The sequence below is a fragment of the Hypanus sabinus genome, chromosome 7, assembly GCF_030144855.1.
Source record: "Hypanus sabinus isolate sHypSab1 chromosome 7, sHypSab1.hap1, whole genome shotgun sequence".
In the NCBI taxonomy this organism is placed as follows: domain Eukaryota; kingdom Metazoa; phylum Chordata; class Chondrichthyes; order Myliobatiformes; family Dasyatidae; genus Hypanus; species Hypanus sabinus.
Window position 1 is genome coordinate 87421061 of NC_082712.1, and position 20141 is coordinate 87441201.

Below are 20141 nucleotides of genomic sequence, written 5' to 3' on the forward strand. Positions count from 1 at the left end.
AATACTTTATCATCAACAGAAAATAAAGGTGCATTATTTATTTGAAAATGACAGCCCTTGAACACCTTTATTTATTGGTATAGAAGTTTCTGCTGTCTTGGTGGCTTAGAGAAGGAAGTTATTTGGAAGTCCTGACGAAGGGTCTCGGCCCAAAACATCAACAGCGCTTCTCCCTATAGATGCTGCCTGGCCTGCTGTGTTCCACCAGCATTTTGTGTGCGTTGCTTGAAGTTATTTGGAGATATTTTAAGGTCCCTCGAGGAATTAAACTGGACAAAGATCTTGCTTCCTGAATACTTTTAGGTGTATCTAATGGATATTGGGCTGCTGATCATGAAAATCACCATACAATTTCCCTATCACACACCATTTTTAAAAAATTGCCTATATGTTTTATTTCAATTCATAATTCAAGTCAATTACTTATGCCAAGACTAAGGAAGTAATTTATGTTGGTCCACAAATCAAACAAGTCAACGACAATCAAGGATGTTGTTGAAAACTTTTGCAGGAGCTACAGAACACCAATCTATGTGCAGCTGGTTGACAACATGCTTCAAGCATACAAAACTATGAAGCGCAGCATGATACTAAAGATTCATTTTCTGCATTCCCAGTTAGACTACTTCTCTGCAAATCTTGGTGCCGTCGGTGATAAGCATAGTGAGAGGTTTCATGGAGAAAGAGTATCAGGACAATGGAATCCACCAATGTTGGCTGATTATTGTTGGAGACTTGAGAGAAGACTCGTACACAGAGTGCAAACGAAAAACAATTTTTTTTTACCTTAGTTAAATTATTGCATCAGCACCATTATGCAATTAAACACATTATATTCAATAAAGGTTAATTTCCCATTCTTCCAAATTCTTCTGTAATACAAGTAGTCTGAAATTAAATTTGTGTTTAGCTTCAGTGGTCTATCTTAAACAAAAAACAATTCTGAGGAAGCAACACTTACAAGTTTGACCAATGTAATTTTAAATTAATTAATATTTAGGATTATTGATTGAAATATCCAGCACGTTGATATTATCTCCCCCTAAAGAGTGGTGGTGAAGATTTGTGAATCTGTAATCTGTGTGGTGAAAGTAATCCTACGGTGCTACTAGCAATGAGTATCAAGATTCTGATAGTGGAGAAGTGGGTTGTCTACACTACCATGGTGTGTCACTTGGAAACAAATATATTTCTGTGCATCCACTGCCAATATCAAGCCTGGGAGACATTATGAAGCAGCTCTGGTGAGTTACTGTGGATCCCTGCACAGAGCTCATGGTGATTGGTCTGTCAGTGCTGTTCAGCTGCTGGTTAAGGCCATTTTACTCTGACTGATGCTGAACTCAATGCAGCTGCAGCTGCCCTCATTCAGGGAAATATGGGCAATTTCTTGATTTCTGCCTTATGAAACTGCAAAGGTGGTTGCGTTTCTGGACCAAGTAACCACCTTGGATGGATTGGGCTTATTTTAACCCAGTTCCAGCATTCAAATCCCATTTAAATGTAGAGTCTCACGCAAGCTGCGGCAGAGAGTAGTGGGTTCAGCCCAATACATCATAGGCACATTTCCCCCCCACCACCACTGGTAGCATTTACAAGAGGAACTACCTCAAGGTGACACCTAAGTACTTCTACCATCTGGGCTGTGCCATCTTCTCATAGCTACCATCAGGCAGGAACTACAGAAGCCCAAAGTCCCACACCACCAAGTTCAAGAACAACTGCTTCCTTTCAAGCACTCCACCGAACCAAAAAGCACAACCATCTGTGTACCTATCCAAACTTCACTGAAACACTGAAATAGAGCTCCAATGCACCACTTATGCTGGTAACTCACTCTACGTTCTCAAAACCCTGAATGAAAAAGTTTCCCTTCATGATCCCCTTAAACATTTCACCATTCACTCTTAACCCATGACCTCCAGTTGTAGTCCCAGCCCCCAATTTTGTATCCCTCTATCAAATGTCCTCCTAATCTTCTACATTCCAAGGAGTTAAGTCATAACTTATTTAATCTTTCCTGATAACTCAGGATCTCCAGTCCCAGCAACATCCTTGTAAATTTGTACATCCATGTAAAATATGATATGATATGTGATGCCGAAGCCACAATAATCTTATTATCAAACTATGTACAGTATACATCACCATACACTACTTTGAATAGTCAAGCATTGAAAGTAAGGTTTTCATTGCATCTGTGCATACATGCAGTTGTGCATGAGGGTAATTCCAATATTAGCTGTTCTTCTCATTAATGCACGATTAGGGCTGCAGCAGTGTTTCTGTAGAATCTACTTGCGTACTTATTCTATGCTAACCCAAGCCACTTGGGTATAAGTAATAGTTTGTTAATGCCATCAACTCTGTTAAGAAAACAAAAGTATGCTGGATAGATTACCGTGATAGACTTGTAGCCCAAACCTGACAACCACAGCAAACAGGTGGAGTCGAGGGGAGTGTTAACTGTAGGCTTCTTGATAATTCTGAGCATGTACACTGACACCAGGGTGTCTTGGGAAACCATTAAAATATTCTACGTTCTTGTAATATGCATCAGATGAGGATTCAAGGAATGATGTAATTTCAACAAGGAATGGATAACCAGTCCAAGAGTATCCCATCAAAAGTTTATGGCATGGAAGGGGAAAGTAGTTTCAATATAACAAGAACATTAATTATAAGTCAACTCAGTGGATTTATGTACATTGATATTTGTGCCATTGTGATCATAAAGCTGTAGGCTCAGGGATACAGCATGGAACCAAGCTCTTTGGCCCATCAAGTCTGGACCATCACTCAGCTTTGTTTAAAATAATACACATGAATCCTATCCTAACCCCACACCCCCTCTCAAATCTACTACTTATCCACGCACTAGGGCAATTTACAGTGTTCTGTTAATCAACCAGTATATCTTTGGGATTTGGGAGGAAACTAGAGTACATGGAGGAAACCCACGTGGCTACAGGGAAAACGTGCTAAATCCCCACAGACAACACCATAGGTCAGGATTAAACCAACCCTCCAGACCTGTGATGCAGCAGCTCTACTAGCTGCACCACAATGCTGCCCTAGCATCCATCCTCATTACAAGTATGTGCAAAGCCTTTCACATTTATCTGTACACTACCTGTTGCTGCTGCTGCTGCCTTTGCTGATTGGCTTTCTGTTTGGCACGACGTTCCAGGAACTGCTTGGCAAACTCTTTGGCCTCAGGGGTGTCACCCAGGTATGCACGAATGTAATCATGCACCTCGTATGGCGATTCCACTTCTTTAAGGAAGGACACAAACGTAGGAACTACAACAAAGCCAGGCAATGAAGTCAGAAGTAGACCAATACAATTACTGAATTAAGGTATTTTGGCTTGATGTGTTTAAAAATATGAAAGTTTCCTCTTTCTAGGCTGAAAAACTCTGATCTAAACATCCCCACCCCCAGTGGCAACTTTATGTGGGAATGGAATAGTAACACAAGCCAGTCCCTGAATGCAATCAAAACTAGTTAAGCTCACCTCACTCAGACCAGCTAGAAGCAGAAAATCTAGTATTCAGAGGTTGCTTTGAGGCATACGAACTTTTGCTTTATGAAAGGCTTAGGATTTTTTTTTGATCCAGGGACTGATGGTCTCAAACACAAGGGTGCAAACGAGTCTTTCAGATGTTAATATTTTTTTCCTCCTGAATTAAATACATGCATCATGGCCTTAATACATGCCCTTTGAGAAGGTCGCAATTATAGAGTCAAGGAAAACCTGGTGGAATAATCCAAGGAAAAATGTTTCCTCATCAATGCCAATCCCTTGATTATTGTGCAATCATTAGCTAGAATTCCATACTATCCTACCCAAGGTCTTTCAGAGGTTACAAAACATTACCTCTTGTAGGTTGCATAGAGATAATGGGATTGATCTATTACTTTGATATCTGTAGCAGCAAAACTGCAAGAGTCTACCAGTGCTGGAAGTAGCAAGCATGCACAAATACTTATGATAAGCAAATATATTTGACAAAGTTTTAAGATGTTCAAATTAGTGGAAGAGATAAAAGGAAACTAGAGGGTGTGCAGTATTTGGTCTTTTAGAAAGCCTTAAAATAAATGCCACATAAGCAGTTGCAAATGAGAACATAGGATTCCAGGCAATATACCAATGTTAATAGATAGAAAACCAACTGCAGGAGAAATGAGTCAACTTGAGGTTCAAAGGCTGTGACCTGTAGGATTGCTGGGGCTCTAGCAGCTCACATTCAAAACCAAATGATTTGGATAAGGGGATCAAGTTCCAAATATCATTCATTCACTTATGGGGTCTCGTTTCACTGATGTCTGTGAAGAGTAAGTTAAGAATTTCAGGTGGTATACTGTATACAGTCTCTTAATATTAAAGGAATTGAAATGAAATCTTCCATGTAGGTACAAGCAAGCAATTAGGAAGGCAAACAATTCACTAATCTATATTGAAGGAGGATTTGAATACTAGAGTAAAGACACGTTATGTAGGGCCCTGGTGGAATCCTGCGTGGAACAATGCGGTATCAAGGGAAGGAGATACATACAACAAAGGTTCATCAAACTGACCACTGGCATTGGAATACTCACCAATAAGATTAAGAAGACTGACCTATATTGTTGAGAGTTTAGGAGAACAAACTGATCTCATTGAAATATACAAAAACCATGTGTGGCTTAATAGGATAAATGCAGAGGCATTTCCCCTTGATTAGGAGAGAAAAAACCAGGAGTGCCTAAAACCAGGGGTTATTGTTTCAAATTAATGGGGATGGGGGTGGATTGGTGATTATTCATGATTGAAGCAAGGAGAAATTTCTTCAACCAGAGGACAATTACTCAACTATTCTTCCACAAGAGATTTGAAAAAAGCTTAGTCACAGAGTAGTTCAAGATAAACTGATAAGATTCTTTGATACCATGGGAAACAAGGAATTAATGCAGAAATAAAAAAATCAGTTGCAATCTTAGTGAAAGGCAACAGGCATACTCTTGCTTCTTCGTGTGTTCTTATATGAAGACAAGCATGGAATGATATGCTACAAATGGGTTCAAATCCAATTCTCCCATTACACTATCTTATTGGTGAAGTTGTGTAGGGTAAATGTAGGTTACCCATTCTTCGAAGTAATCTAATAAGATACCAGGGAAACAATCTTTGCTACCTGGCATGTACGTTCATTTGTCAGTATAAAGACAACTATGTCCACAGGTCACAAAACAGTTCCTCAATTAAGGGATGCAATAAAATGAAGCAGTCTCAACATCTTGTTAAGCTCCATAGAACCTCAAATGGGAGTAGACTAAAGAGACGACTCAAATGACACACACCATCCAGGTTGTTGGCTGTGTTGAGGACATGCAACATTTGTTCACACCACTGTGTGAAGCCATCTTGAGTTTTGCTCATTCCCTGGAAGAGCTTCAGTAACTTTTCCTCGTCTTCAGTCTTCTTCTTGCTTGGTCGGGTGGGAATTCCATACGAGTCACTGCACAAGATAATAAACAAAATCAGAATTTAAAGTTCAAAATAAAGTGTGACGGTTGGATTTTAAAAAATAATTTCTTGTATAAGAAGGGTCATACGTGACTGAAATTTTGATCAACACTTTTGGCACCTTAATCTACTTTGGAAGAGCAACTTGCAGATGGCACTCAAAATAACCCTTGCTAGAAGGAACTGCTTATCAACTTGACTCACCAGTGTAAAGCAACAGTGCAGCAGATCATAGAAAGATACAGGAAGTACTGAGCAGCTTTGTTTGGAACCACTGCAACCACCTTCCCCTAGCTCTTGCAGGCACTAACACTGGGGCCTGTCACCTGCCCCGATGGGATCCCACCCAGAATGTCAAATATTGTTGGCAGAATACCAGATGGTGATGTGACAAGAGTGAGATATACCAGCTAATTGAGTGGCGTCGTATCACCAACCATGCACTCAAAATTATTAAGACCAAGAAGCTGATTGTGGACTTCAGAAAGGTAGAACAAGGGAACACAAACCAATCCTCAGAGGGTTTAGAAGTGGAAACAGTGAGCAACTTCAAGCTCCTGGGTGACAACATCTCTGAGTATCTAACCTGATGCCAACATACTGATGCAGCCATAAAGGCAAGACAGTGGCTATATTTCATTAGTTTGAGATTTGTTTTGTCAACCAAAACACTCAAAAACCTCTACAGATGTACTGTGGAGAGCGTTCTGACTGACTGCATCAATGTCTAGTATTGGGGGTAGTGGTGGGGGGGGGGGGGAGGTGTGGCTACTGCATTGGTTCGAAGCAAGCTGCAGAAAATTGTAAAATTAATCAGCTCCATCATTGGTACTAGCCTCCATAGTATTCAAGACGTTGTCAAGAAGCGATGTCTCAGGAAGGTAGCATCCATCATTAAGGATCCCCACTACCAAGGAGATGCCCCCTTCTCATTGTTACCATACAGAAGCTTGAAGGTACACAGTCAGCAATTCAGGAACACGTTCTTCTCCTCTGCCATCCGATTTCTAAATGGACATTGAATCCATAAACACTACCTTACTTTTCAAAATTTATTTCTAATTTGCACTTATTTTATTTAATACACATATACTTGGTCATTCTTTTCCCTATATTTATTATGTATTGCATTCTGTACTGCTGCCACAAAGTTAACAAATTACCTATATGCCAGTAATATTAAATGAAATTCTGATACCATTTCAGATGACAGCAATCGTTTCAGACCTTTGGAACTGGGCAAAAATATCTCAACTAACAAAGCCTCTTAAAAACCTTTATTAGTTCACTACTAGATGCTGGAAATTGCTTTTCATTTGGCTTCATTTTTGTTACTTTTAGTGGATGTGGGTGTGGGGAGTAAGTCTTCTCTTCCTCATACTTCTATTAAACTGAGGAAGTCAGTCTGCACATCAAGTCTGTGCTGGCTTCTGGTACATTCATATCAGATCCATTTCCCATTTACTTCCTTAAAAATCTATTCTCTTTCACGTGCACATCAACTTCACCCTTTCCACTGTCCTGTCACCCACACTTTTCAACACAGTCTTATAAACAAATGCTCTACCATGCAAAACAGAAATCTGCACTGGTCCCTGTGTAGGAATTACTTGCTTATTATGACTTCAGGAGTAAATTTACAGCAACCAATTGCTTGAAATATATGAAAGAAAAACCGAGCAACCCACAGAAACACATACAGCCACAGGGAGAACACATAAACACCACACAGCACCTGATATTAGGAGTGAACACAAGATGCCAGAGCTATGTGGCAGCAGCGCTGTGTTATCACTGGTTAAACCCTGACAGTACCCCCGGACACCCCAAGACTTTTAATTCTAAGTGCAATGCTATTACAACTCTGTGCATCACAGTTCAATTCTGGAGCCATCTGTAAGGAGTATGTATGTTTTTCCCCCTGACTATGTGAGTTTCTGCCAGGTGCTCTGGTTTGCTCCCAAAGTCCAAAAGATGCACTGGTTAGTAGGTTAATTGGTCATTGTAAATTGTCCTGTGATTAGGTTAGTATTAAATAGTATTAAATGGTTTGCTGGGTGGTGTTGCTACACACACACACACGAAGGTCTTGGATTAAGGTTTAGTACAGTAATGAATTAAAAGTCAGACTGTACAATGGTCATTTTCCTACACACTGGATGTCCAACAGAAACTATTTCAGGGTACAAAGAAAAAATCTTCACTTCTTAAAAATATATAGAAATTAATTTTTGTAGTTTTATTACAGATTGTTACAGTGATTTTTGGGTTTAGGACAAAATACATTTAGCAACTGACTTTGGCTACCAGTGTTCACATCTGAAAATGTTTTGTGCATTTAACTTTGAGTGCAGCTCTGAACAATGGGTTCTTAAAAGCTGTGAATCCCAGTCCAGACAACACTGATTAAAATTTATTTGCATGTCTGTGGTAGGGAATTGAATAAGGTATGAAGGATGAATGTAGTGTCAAAAAAAAGCATTGTCTATACATTGTAAATACGGAGTTATCCTTTAATGTTTGGCACATAAAATATTGAACCCCATGTTGGGCTAGTGAGACCTTTCCACCAAAAGCATCTCCATATGATGTCTGCTTATACCTTGCTTTGCCAAATAAAAAAGCTGCTTTGCATCTACCAGTAATTTTCTCCGGTGATTTAATTCACACAACATTTGGTGTCAGAAGTGGGATACTTTCATGATCATGTGGCCAGCAAGCTTAGTAGACTAAAAGGGTATTTTTAAAAATTAGCACTCACACTTGGATCTGTTCAGGTCAGTGCTGCACAGGAGCACAAGCAATCACGAACACGGACAGCTGAACTGGTAGGCATGTATGCGTGCATGTGTGTTTATGTAAGAGAGGAAACTTTCACGGTTTGGGATGTTGGGGGGGGGGGGAGGGAACCAAGTCTACTCGTTAGAGGAGCATACACATTTTGCAGGCATGATGCAAAGGAATAGAGCAGGCATCATGAGTTCAGGTGCTCAAAAGTGGCAGATTGCAGAGCACATAATCTGCTGTTTAACAAAATTTATATATCTTGCATAGCGTGGGAATTAGTGTGGAGATATTTCAGGGAAAGGTTTTACCCAGAGATAACTGTTAGGATGGCACCTATCGAGGTCAGGCAACGTCAGGTCGAGAACCCTGATGATCTGAGCCAGCCCATAAATCTGATTATAAGCCCTTCACCCCCGAGAAGAAAGAGCATTTTGACAGAGTTGCCCTCACTTAAAGTCACATATGGGAATTTAGAATTCCGGCGCAAGCTCAAGGAAATGGTTGAATTTCACCAGATGCACCCTAAAGATATACATGTGTTGGTAAAAGCAAAGTGCCCAAAGAATATTTGGGATAGGATGGCCCAGGGGCTGCAGGGTGGTACCTGGGCAACTACTGGAAATGCCAGCAATAGAGCAATTGCTCTTTTAAAGGGGAAGTGGGGCAGCGACAGGGGGACAAGGTGAGAGTAACTGGGAAACAATAATGATAACTGATGAAACAGCAATGGATTATGCAGAATATAAATACTGAGCATACGAAGAGTATTGTGGGTTGGATAATCCAGAGAGGGATGACCACATCTTCCTGTAAACGAAAGAAGGACTGAGCTCAGCCCACCAGTAAGATTTAGATTTAGGCATAACGGTGGGGTCGACCTACTCTGCGATAGTTTTGTAGGCCAGTGAGATAGACTGAAGAAAGTGCAAGAGAAATCATAAAGTAGCTGTAGTGTATGCAGCTGTTGTGATGTCCCAGTGTTTATTTTGTTTGCTGATTGCCAGAGCACGAAGCAAGGAATCGCTGGAATTGATGTGGGAGGGTTAAGGAGTTGATATGCTGCAGGTGCGGCCTGGCCTGCTGGGACATGGATGGAGGCAGTGTCCAAAAAAACCTGAAAGGAAAACATATGAATGACAGCATACACACAATCTCTCACCTCATCGGTGCCCAGTCTAACCAATCTGACTGTTGATCAGATTATAGAGCTAGTAAAGATGTCTCCAAGGTCAGAAAAAGATATGGCAGTGGGGTCCACTGCCAGCGCTGGTGACCCGCTGATATACACAACATCATTGTTAGGGGACGGCAATGCCTTAACCTCTCTGTCCCCATTGATGAAGCAAAGATCATCGCCAGAGGCTCAGCAATCTCCTTCCTCGCCTCCCACAGTAGCTTGGGGGTACATCTCATCTGGTCCCGGTGACTTATCCAACTTGATGCTTTCCAAAAGCTCCAGCACATCCTCTTTCTTAATATCTACATGCTCAAGCTTTTCAGACTGCTGCAAGTCATCACTATAATCACCAAGATCCTCTTCCATACTGAATATGAAGTATTCACTAAGTACCTCTGCTAATTCCTCCGGTTACGTACACACCTTCCCACTGTCACACTTGATAGGACCTATTCTTTCACATCTTATCCACTTGCTCTTCACATATTTGTAGAATGCCTTGGTTTTCCTTAATCCTGCCCACCAAGGCCTTCTCATGGCCCCTTCTGGCTCTCCTAATTTCATTCTTAAGCTCCTTCCTATTAGCCTTATGATCTTCTAGATCTCTAACATTACCTAGCTCTCTGAACCTTTCGTAAGCTTTTCTGTGCTTATGAACAAGCAGCTAGGTTTTACACAGATCTCAGATTGCAATCATCTAAGGCACAGGCACACAGAGAAGATGGAGGCATCAGAACAGTTCTATATTGATTAGCTGACATCGAATTCCAACATCAGGCCACCCATGGAATCTCAAGGAAGCCACAAGAGATAAACAGCTTTTGAAATAGGTTCAAAGTATGAAGGTACAAATAAAAGAGAACTTGCAGGAAATACTCAATACACTTACTAATCAAGAACTTATCACCCTACAATTCAGACAAGGGGCTTGAGGGCTCCTGTCACACCATGCTGTCAGACTATTTAAGCAATGGGATGTAGCTAAGTGAGCAAATTTTAGTAATTCTAAGAGCCACCACGCAGGGCTTCACAAGATCTGAGAAACCCAAAGAGGACTATTTTCATTTCTCTGATTATCAAGAAATTGCAAATGAATACCATTCTCAAGGGGTGAAATTAAAAGATTCCTAACAATTAAAAGTAAGGTAATCCTCAGAGGATAGGTTGGTCCTTATTAAGAGAGCTGTCCTATATTCTGAAACTCCAAAATTTATTTCACAACAGCACAATACAGAACTCTCCTCTGTGCATTCATCCTGCACTGCCCTTCACAGGAAACCACACACTGCAAGCTTTTCTTTTACCCCCAACTTTTCACTTGAACTGAAAAACCTACAAAAAGTGGTGGATACAGCTCAGTCTTTCACAAGTGAGCAGACATACAAGGAGCACTGTCACAGGAAAACAGCATCAAGGACCCCCACCATCCAGATTTTGCTCCCTTCTCACTGATTCCACCAGGGAGGTGGTACAGGAGCCCCAGGACTCACACCACCGGGTTCAGGAACAGTTATTACCCCCCCTAACCATCAGGCTATTGAACCAGAGGGGATATCTTCACTCAGCCCAACACTCAACTGATTTCACAAACTATGGATTCATTAACTCTAGTTCTCAATATTTATTGCGTATTCATTATTATTTTGGTTATCTTTTTTGTGTTTACAGTTTGTTATCTTGCACCTTGGTTGTTCATCTGTCTTTTGTGTGCAGTTTTCATTGATTCTATTGTGTTTCTTTGTATTTACTGTGAATACCCAGAAAAAAAATAAATTTCAAGGTAGTATATGGTGATATATGTACTTTGATAATAAATTTTGAATTTCGAACATCCATAAGAGGAACACCCACACACAAAAAGACCTGAAAACTGAGTAGAGCCTGGGAGATTGGAGGCACAAACCTTAGTGAAGGACTGCTCCTGCTGTTCTTCAACCCTGCATTCCTGATCACAGGGCCTGTGCTCTTCACAGCTTCGTCCCCCCACAGGCTTATGTTAGAGTTCTTGGTTTCGTGCACACTCCACATGCTGTTCATGTCAGATCCCCATTGACCAGGCAATCCCCATACTGAAGAGTTGTTGATAGGTATACTAGAATGCTAGTGGCAGACATGAGGGGGGAGAAAAAGGAGGAAATGTTTCAGAGACAGATTAAAAACATGGTAACATAACCTAGCCATTATCCATAAGGTCATAAATATACCTGGTCACTGTCATGGGTGGATCAACTTAATAGACTACAGGAACAATCTTGAGCATACCCAGTTAGAAATGGGAGAAGTCCAGACGAAAAAGATCAACTCTCAAGTGGAGTCACTATTCCACAACTTGGCTCTACGCTGAACTATGGGACGCTTTGCAGAATTCAGTTCAGAATGTTATCTGCTGGCAGCTATTGTCTGCATATGTTTTTTTTTCCTCTTTGTACATTAGGTGCTCGATGGTCTTTTTTCATAGGTTCTTTTATTTTTTTAATGGGCATGTGTTTTTTCCCTCTGAACATTGAACATTCGGTCTTTATTTTATATATGGGTTCATTTAAGTTTCTTTGTTTCATGGTTGCACATTAGACAAATCTCAATGTTGTATAACGTATAAATACTTTGAATTTTGAAATTAGGAAGTTACTATAACGAACTCAAAAGAAGAAGTGGCCCAGAGAAGCAGAATAGAAATCAGTCTGTATGCTCTTTCTGTAGAATCACTGTAGTTCATTAATATCTGTTAATCAAGTCATAAAGCATGGAAACAGGCCCTTAGGCTCAACTCGTCCATGCCGAGAAACATGCCCTCCCGAGTTTGCCAAATTTGCTGAGTCTAGCATATATCCCTCTAAATCTTTCTTATCCATGTACCTATCTAAATCCCTTTTAAACATTGTAAATATAGCTACATCCATCACTTTGAAGGAATCACCAAGGAAGCCAAGAAATCAAAATGAAATTCTGTTATCTGGGATAGAAATAGATTGCTGCAAGTCTCATCTGATTTGCTAAATGTTCTTCACTATAGGAAAACTACTGTCCCAATTTGGTTAATGAGGTTAAACTCTCATCTATGTATTCAGTTAACACAAAGTGCCAGCATTACCAATAACATCCCATCCCACAAGAGAATATAACTGCCGGTGCTGGGGCAGCTATGATTTATCTTGGGTCAGGTTGACATGGGAGCAGTTGGAGGAGAGGTACTGACTGATAATGTTTTACGAATGAATATCTTTCAGGGATTTGGCTGGATTTCTGAAGAAAAATTACATTTGCTGGAAAAACTTCCCTACATCTTTCCAGATGGCAACTCCTGTGGACAACCAACTGGTGTCTTTGACTGGGAAATTGTGAAGAGAATGGGTTAAATGTAATGATCACAAAGATGAATACCTCATTGTCATACAAACCCCTCTGTGGAAGCACCTTGATTCTGCATCAAAGGGAAGAGTCACTCTGACAGGGAAAAATTGTGGAAACTGAATTTGGTCATGCTGAATACTTACAGCTCGTGCCTGCGCCCTTTGCTGCTGCTGTTTCTGTAGTTCCTGCTGCACCTCCAGTAGTGATTTTACAGACATAGACTGCTTGGGAATACTGTTCCAGCCAGGTGACTTCTGCTGGTGCTGCTGGAGTGCCTTCATTATCTCCTGCTGCTGACGACACTGCTGGAGCAAGCAACGTTCATTTTTACTCTTTCAAAAAATGTGCTCAATGATGTGCTGAACTAATCAGTAGTTAATTGCCTAACTAATCTGGCTACACAATGCCCACATTCCTCCATTCTTTGCACATACATTTGCAAGAAAAAGTTTGTGAACCTTTTACAATTACAGAAGCACAAGAGGAAATCAAGAGGAATGATTTAAGAAGAAAATTTGTGCTTTAGAATGGCCAAGTCAGAGTCCTGACCTTAACCTAATGGAGATACTGTGGTATGACCTGAAGAGAGCTGCTCATGCAAAGTATATCAGAAATATTGATGAATTGAAACAGTTCTGTATGGAGGAATGGTCTAAAATTCCTCGCCATTGCGCAAGTTTGATCAGCAACAATAGGAAACGTTTGGTGGATGTTATTGCTGCTAAAGAAGATTCTACCAGTTATTAAATACAAGGGCTCACATAATTTTTGCAACCTAGACTGTGAATAATTAAACAATGCATTCAATAAAGAAATGAAAAGCACAATTTCTGTGTGCTTGTTTAGGTAGATAGTGTTTGTCCATTATTGTGACTAACATGAAGATCAGACCACATTTTATGAGTAATTAATGCAGAAAACCAGGCAATTGCATACGGTTAAACATGAAACACAGAAAACCTACAGCACAAAACAGGCCTTTCAGCCCACAATGCTGTGCCAAATATGTACCTACTTAGAAATTACGTAGGGTTACCCATAGCCCTCTATTTTTCTAAGCCGCATATACCCACCCAGGAGTCTCTTAAAAGACCCTATTGTATTCACCTCCGTCACCAGCAGCCCATTCCACGCACTCACTGCTCTCTGCGTAAAAAACTTACCCGACATCTCTTCCGTATCTTCTTCCAAGCACCTTAAAATGTGCCCTCTCATGTCAGCCATTTCAGCCCTGGGAAAAAGCCTCTGACTATCCACACGATCAATACCTCTCATCATCTTATACACGTCTATTAGGTCACCTCTCATCCTCCATCGCTCAAAGACTTCTTTCCTTTTTTGGCCGAGTTCACTCAACTTATTCTCATAAGGCATGCTCCCCAATCCAGGCAAGATCCATTGTTCCTGTAGTGAGGTGACCAGAACTGAGTACAGTACTCCAAGTGGGGTCTGACCAGGGTCCTATATAGCTGTAACATTACCTCTCGGCTCTAAAACTCAATCCATGGTTGATGGAAGGCCAATGTACCGCAAGCCTTCTTAACCACAGAGTCAATCTGTGTAACAGCTTTGAGTGTCCTATGGACTCGGACCCCAAGATACCTCTGATCCTCCACAGTGCCAACAGTCTTACCATTAATACTATATTCAGACATCATATTTGACCTACCAAAATGAACCACCTCACACTTATCTGGGATGTCCCACAGTAACCTCTGAAAGCCTTCCAGACTATTCATAACACCCCCAACTTTTGTGCTAACTAACCCATCCCTCCACTTCCTCCTCGAGGTCATTTATAAAAATCAATAAAGGGTCCCAGAACAGATCCCTGAGGCACACCACTGGTCACCGAACTCCATGCAGAATATGACCCGTTTAAAACCACTCTTTGCCTTCTGTGGGCAAGCCAATTCTGGATCTATTAAGCAAGGTCCCCTTGGATCCCATGCCTCCTTACTTTCTCAATAAGCCTGGCATGGGTTACCTTATCAAATGCCTTGATGAAATCCATATGCACTACATCAGCTGCTCTACCTTCATCAACATGTTTAGTCACATCCTCAAAAAATTCAATCAGGCTTGTAAGGCACGACCTGCCTTTGACAAAGCCATGCTGACTATTCCTAATCATATTATGCCTCTCCAAATGTTCATAAATCCTGCCTCTCAGGATCTTCTCCATCAAACTGCCAAACAACTAAAGTAGGACTCACTGGTCAATAATTTCCTGGGCTATCTCTACCCCCTTTCTTGAATAAGAGAACAACATCTACAACCCTCCAATCCTCTGGAACCTCTCCTGTCCCCATTGATAATGCAAAGATCATTGCAAGAGGCTCAGCAATTTCCTCGCTTGCCTCCCACAGTAGCCTAGGATACATCTTGTCCAGTCCCAGCAACTTATCTAACTCGGTGCTTTCCAAAAGCTCCAGCACATCCTCTTTCTTAATGTCTATATGCTCAAGCTTTTCAAACCGCTGTAAGTCATCCCTTCGATCACCAAGATCCTTTTCAGTAGTGAATATTGAAGTATTCATTAAGTACCTCTGCTATATCCTCTGGTTTCATACACACTTTTCCACTGTCACACTTGACTCATCCTATTCTCTCAAGTCTTCCCATACTTGTAGAATGCCTTGGGGTTTTCCTTAATTCTGTCTGTCAAGGCCTTCTGATGGCCCCTTCTGGCTCTCCTAATTTCTTCCTTGAGCTCCTTCTTGCTAGCCTTTTGAACCTTCCGTAAGCTTTTCTTTTTTCTTGACTAGGTTTTCAACAGCCTTTGTACACCGCAGTTCCTGTACCCTACCATCCTTTCCATCTCCTTAAAACGTACCCAAGCAAAATGCCAGAAATATCCCCTGAACATTTGTCACATTTCTGCCGTACATTTCCCTGAGAACATCTGTGCCCAATTTATGCTTTACAAACTTTTTTTTTTGCAACTGTACATATAACTATCTAAGAAACTCTTTAACACCACGACTATATCTGCCCCTCCGCCACCACCCCTGGCACTGCATTCCCAGCACCTATCACCATGTAAAGAAGACCTTGCCCCACATATTACCCTTGAACACACCCCTTACCTTATATGCCCTTTAGTATTAGGTATTTCATCCCTGGGAATATCAGCTGTCTTAATCTATGCCTTTCATAATCTACCATGTGTCCCCTCAGTCTCTGCTGCTTCAGAGATAACCAGTTTGTTCATTCAACCTCTCTCTATAACACATGCCCTCTTTTGCACCCTCTCAAAAACCAGTTTTTTGTTTCCTATATTGGGGCAATCAGAATTGAATTAAATACTTCAAATGTAGTCTAACTACAATTTTTAAAGCTTCAACACTACTTTCCAATTCAAACTCAGAGCCCCAACTAATAAAGAAAAGTATGCCATATGACTTCTTTACCACCTTATTGACTTATGCAGTCATTTCCAGCAGGCTATCCAGGGAGGAATGCTTCTCCAGTCATCCCTACAAGTATACCTATCAAAATTTGTCGATACTTCATGCTGGTTTGCAAATTAATCAACACAGAGCCTAAAAGACCTGAACTTTTGTTGGTAGTTGTAAGGATAAACCTTCATCCATCCTCATTATACAATGCAGCAATTCCACGGAGCAAATCTTTCAGGCAAGAAAATTCACTATGATCAACTCAATACCTTTTATAGAACAGTTCAGGAACAGTTCCTTCAGCCTACAACATTGCGCCGAACCAGCTAAAAAGCAAATCAATAACACCCAAACATTATTTGCTCCTAATTATACACTACGTCCATATCCCTCATAGTCATGTGCCTATCAAACATCTCTTAAAAGCCTCTAATGTATTTGCCTCTACCATCATAGCAGGCAGTGCATTCCAGGAATCCACTACTGAATAAAGACACTTACCCCTCACATCCTCTTTGAACATACCCCCTCCCACCTCCAATGCATATCCCCTAGTATTAGATATTTCCACTTTGGGAAACAGATACTCCCTGTCTACTCTATCTATGCACCTCAATTTTACAAACTTCTACCAGATTTCTCCTCGGCCTTGTGCACTCCAGAGAAAACAACCCAAGTTTATCCAGCCTCTCGTGAGAGCACATGCCCTCTAAACCAAACAGCATCCCGGTAAACCTCTTCTGCACCTCTTCAAAGCCTCAACAGCCTTCCTGTACTGGGACAACCAGAACTGTATGCAATAATCACCAGACTTTATAATGTTGCAACATAACTTTTTGACTTTTGAACTCAATGCAACAACTAATAAAAGCAAGCATTCCATAAGCCTTCTTAGCCACCTTCAAGGAGTTATGAACTTGGAACCCAAGATGTCTTTGTTCAGCAACACTTAAAGATCTTTCTTATCATGGACTAGATTCTTCCCTCAGAAGATAATAAAAGTGGCTTTGGGATTGGCATTGGGATCTAGTTATTCAAGTTTTCATATCCCTCTACAGCCTAACTGGTTATCCACTGTCATCTTCTTCCACCCCCAATTATTGTCGTCGTCTTCCTTTAATTCTACTTCCAGTGGATCCTTGATTTTGCCTATTCCACCAGTGGATAACTCCCGAAGAATTAGAATGTGCACTCTATAACTGCCTGCCCCTTACTTCACCATCAATCAAGCTTTTGTACTCAGTATCATGTTGTGCCTCATGCCATTCTTGCAGTGGACCATGGATGTTTTACTAAATTAAAGGCCACGTTGAATGACGTAGGAGCAGCTTTAATATTAAAATTGCACATCAGCTTTGTAAAAGCAACATGGAGGGAACCCACATCAAACAGTGCAGCAGGTTCAAACTAACTACAAACCTGTGAATTAGGCCACTCAAGCCCTGAGCCTGCTCTGCCATTTAAGATGATTGCTGATCTGACAATCATTAACTGCATTCCCGCAGGAAACTTTCACCTCTTATCAAGTCACTTTTATTGTCATTTCGACCATAACTGCTGGTACAGTACACAGTAAAAATGAGACGATTTTTTAGGACCATGGTGTTACATAACAGTACAAAAACTAATCAATTTATCAAGCATTTCTAAAAATTCAAAATTCTGCTTCTATCACACATTGACACCAAGCTCAGAAAATAATAGTCTCATCGCTTTAACGTATTTACACAAAACAAATAGCCACTGTACTTCATACAAAGATGCCAACCAGACTGACAACACACCAACCAAGAAGTGGCCAAACAGGTTGTCCTTCCATACATTTGAAATACCTCAGAAACGTTGGCCTGACTGCTCCAATAACTAGAATTTCAGCCATGCACAAGCCAATCGCAATTTACAGTACTTTCAAGATCAAAAGAACAAACCAAGCTGCAGCAAGATATTACACTGGCCAAGCTGGAAGAAAATTATCCACAAGGATCCATGAACATCAACTGGCTGAAAAGTGACATGACCAGTTCACTGGTCTCTAACCATGAAGACTGAGAGCACAGATTCGACTGGGCATCAGTGAAAGTCATGTCATAAGCGAACACGGCATGCAAGATTATTCCTAGAAGCATAGTTTTCTGTGCACAATTCTGTAAACAAACACATACACCTCAATCCTATTTATGAATTGATGTGGACAAAGTTCCTGATCACAATGCACGACCTTCACCACACAGCCAATCAGTGATGAGATTTCCTCCCTACATCACAAATGAGTTTCTGAAATGACATCTGACCAGCTGATTGAAAAGTACATAAAGGCTAAGCATTCGGAGGACACACCACAATCAACAGTGCACTAACAATACGTTTGCTAGTAAATTGCAAAGATCGGAGTGTAACTCAACCCAACCAGTCTCTTACTTGCCTTAAAAGGGCAAGTCATTATTAAGACAATATAACCTTATTCTAGATTTTTAACCATGAAACACTCTTTCCATGTTTGCCTGTCAAGACCCCTCAATCTCACGTCAATCATCCTCTCCTACTCCTTTGGAGTCCAGTCTAGCATATTCAAACTTTTTTCCATATCCACTTGCATTCTCAGTTTGAGAATTGTACACTAGTGGCACCTAATCTCTTGACATAACAGACCTCTGCTATCTCTTACCATTTAGATGGCCGGTTCCCAAACTTTTTTTGATTACTACTCCCTTGGATCCCAGACCACATCCTCAGTGCCCTCCTCTCCCTTTCCAATCATTACATTAAAAACTAAAGAATTTTATAGGAGAGGGGTTGTTGAGGCAGAGGAGCTTCAATAGCCATCCAATTAACCTAGGCAGGAGGTTGTTGGATCGCTCTAAGCACTGAGCACATTTGGAGAGGTCGAAAATGGCTTCAGGCAGGGTGACGAAGTCTAGGCCCAGAGTGAATTGCTGGGTGGTGTATGCTACGCTGGGAGCAGTTCATTATGGCAAGGCCTGGGTCCTAATGCGAGGCACGATCCACTGTTTCGACAATTTAAACGTCGGCCCAGACAGACAGGAAGGGCAGAGTGACTGGACTGGAGGTGAGGTTCTGGTTAATTTCTCTCCCCTCTCCTTGACCTTGAGGCTGCAAGACTGCCCTGGCTGCTGTGCTACGTGGCAATTTGCCCCGCTAATAACTGAGACCAAGGTTTGGGCCTACTCTGGACATTTGTACCCAAGACTCAAGCTGGTTCAGAATGCTGTGCTTGCTTCTATTGCTTGCATGATCTGTGTTCCCCCCCCCCCACCGGTTGTTGGTCTTTGATTTTTAAAATTGGGTTCTTTTCGGTCTCTTGCTTTGTTGCTGCTTGTAAGCAGGCAAATCCCAAGGTTTTATAATTTATACGTTATTTGATAATAAACATACTTTAAATCTTGAATTTTGATTTATGACGCATAGTGAAAAAATTTAGGTAATTGTAAAAGTTATTCAAATCTATTTAAAATTACAAATAAAATCATTTCTTTATTTAAATACAGTAAAACAATTTTTATCAACAATTTTAAAGCATACATTAATAGTCCAATTATTCATGACTTGATTGCTTTTTCACCTTTCAATAAGATGGATGTGTTTGGTGCGATGATTATCAGCTTCTCAACAGGCTGAATGTCATTCAGAAGGAGTCTAAGATGCCCGCGTTGAGTAATTAATTTGCAATCTGTTTCGTTGCTTTGAAAGAAACTGGATGAATGCACTGAAACCATGCTCCACTAAATATGTTAGAAAAGGAAACAAGAATACCTAGAGCTTTTTCCAGTGCAGGATAGTGACTAGAGATTTCACTCTGCAACTAAAAGTCTTGATATGATTTTTCTCAACTTCCGCTTCAGTGCAAAGTTATTTTGTAGCGAGATAAAATCTTCCCCTCATCCTTCCTGTTAATTGC

General features: G+C 40.8%; 1 protein-coding gene across 8 annotated transcripts in view; it reads right to left on the minus strand.

Moving 5' to 3' along the window:
• LOC132396945 (GRB10-interacting GYF protein 2-like) overlaps positions 1-20141 on the minus strand; it is a 152456-nt gene that overhangs the window by 15997 nt on the left and 116318 nt on the right. For 6 of the 8 annotated variants that reach the window (XM_059975085.1, XM_059975087.1, XM_059975088.1 and 3 more), the window contains 4 exons: positions 12968-13129; positions 11377-11573; positions 5344-5501; positions 3134-3303 (listed from right to left, as the gene is read on the minus strand). In XM_059975085.1, coding sequence (XP_059831068.1) covers positions 3134-3303; positions 5344-5501; positions 11377-11573; positions 12968-13129 — 687 coding nt within the window. The remainder of the gene's footprint in view (positions 1-3133; positions 3304-5343; positions 5502-11376; positions 11574-12967; positions 13130-20141) is intronic. The other 2 variants (XM_059975089.1, XM_059975086.1) reach the window with 1 other exon arrangement.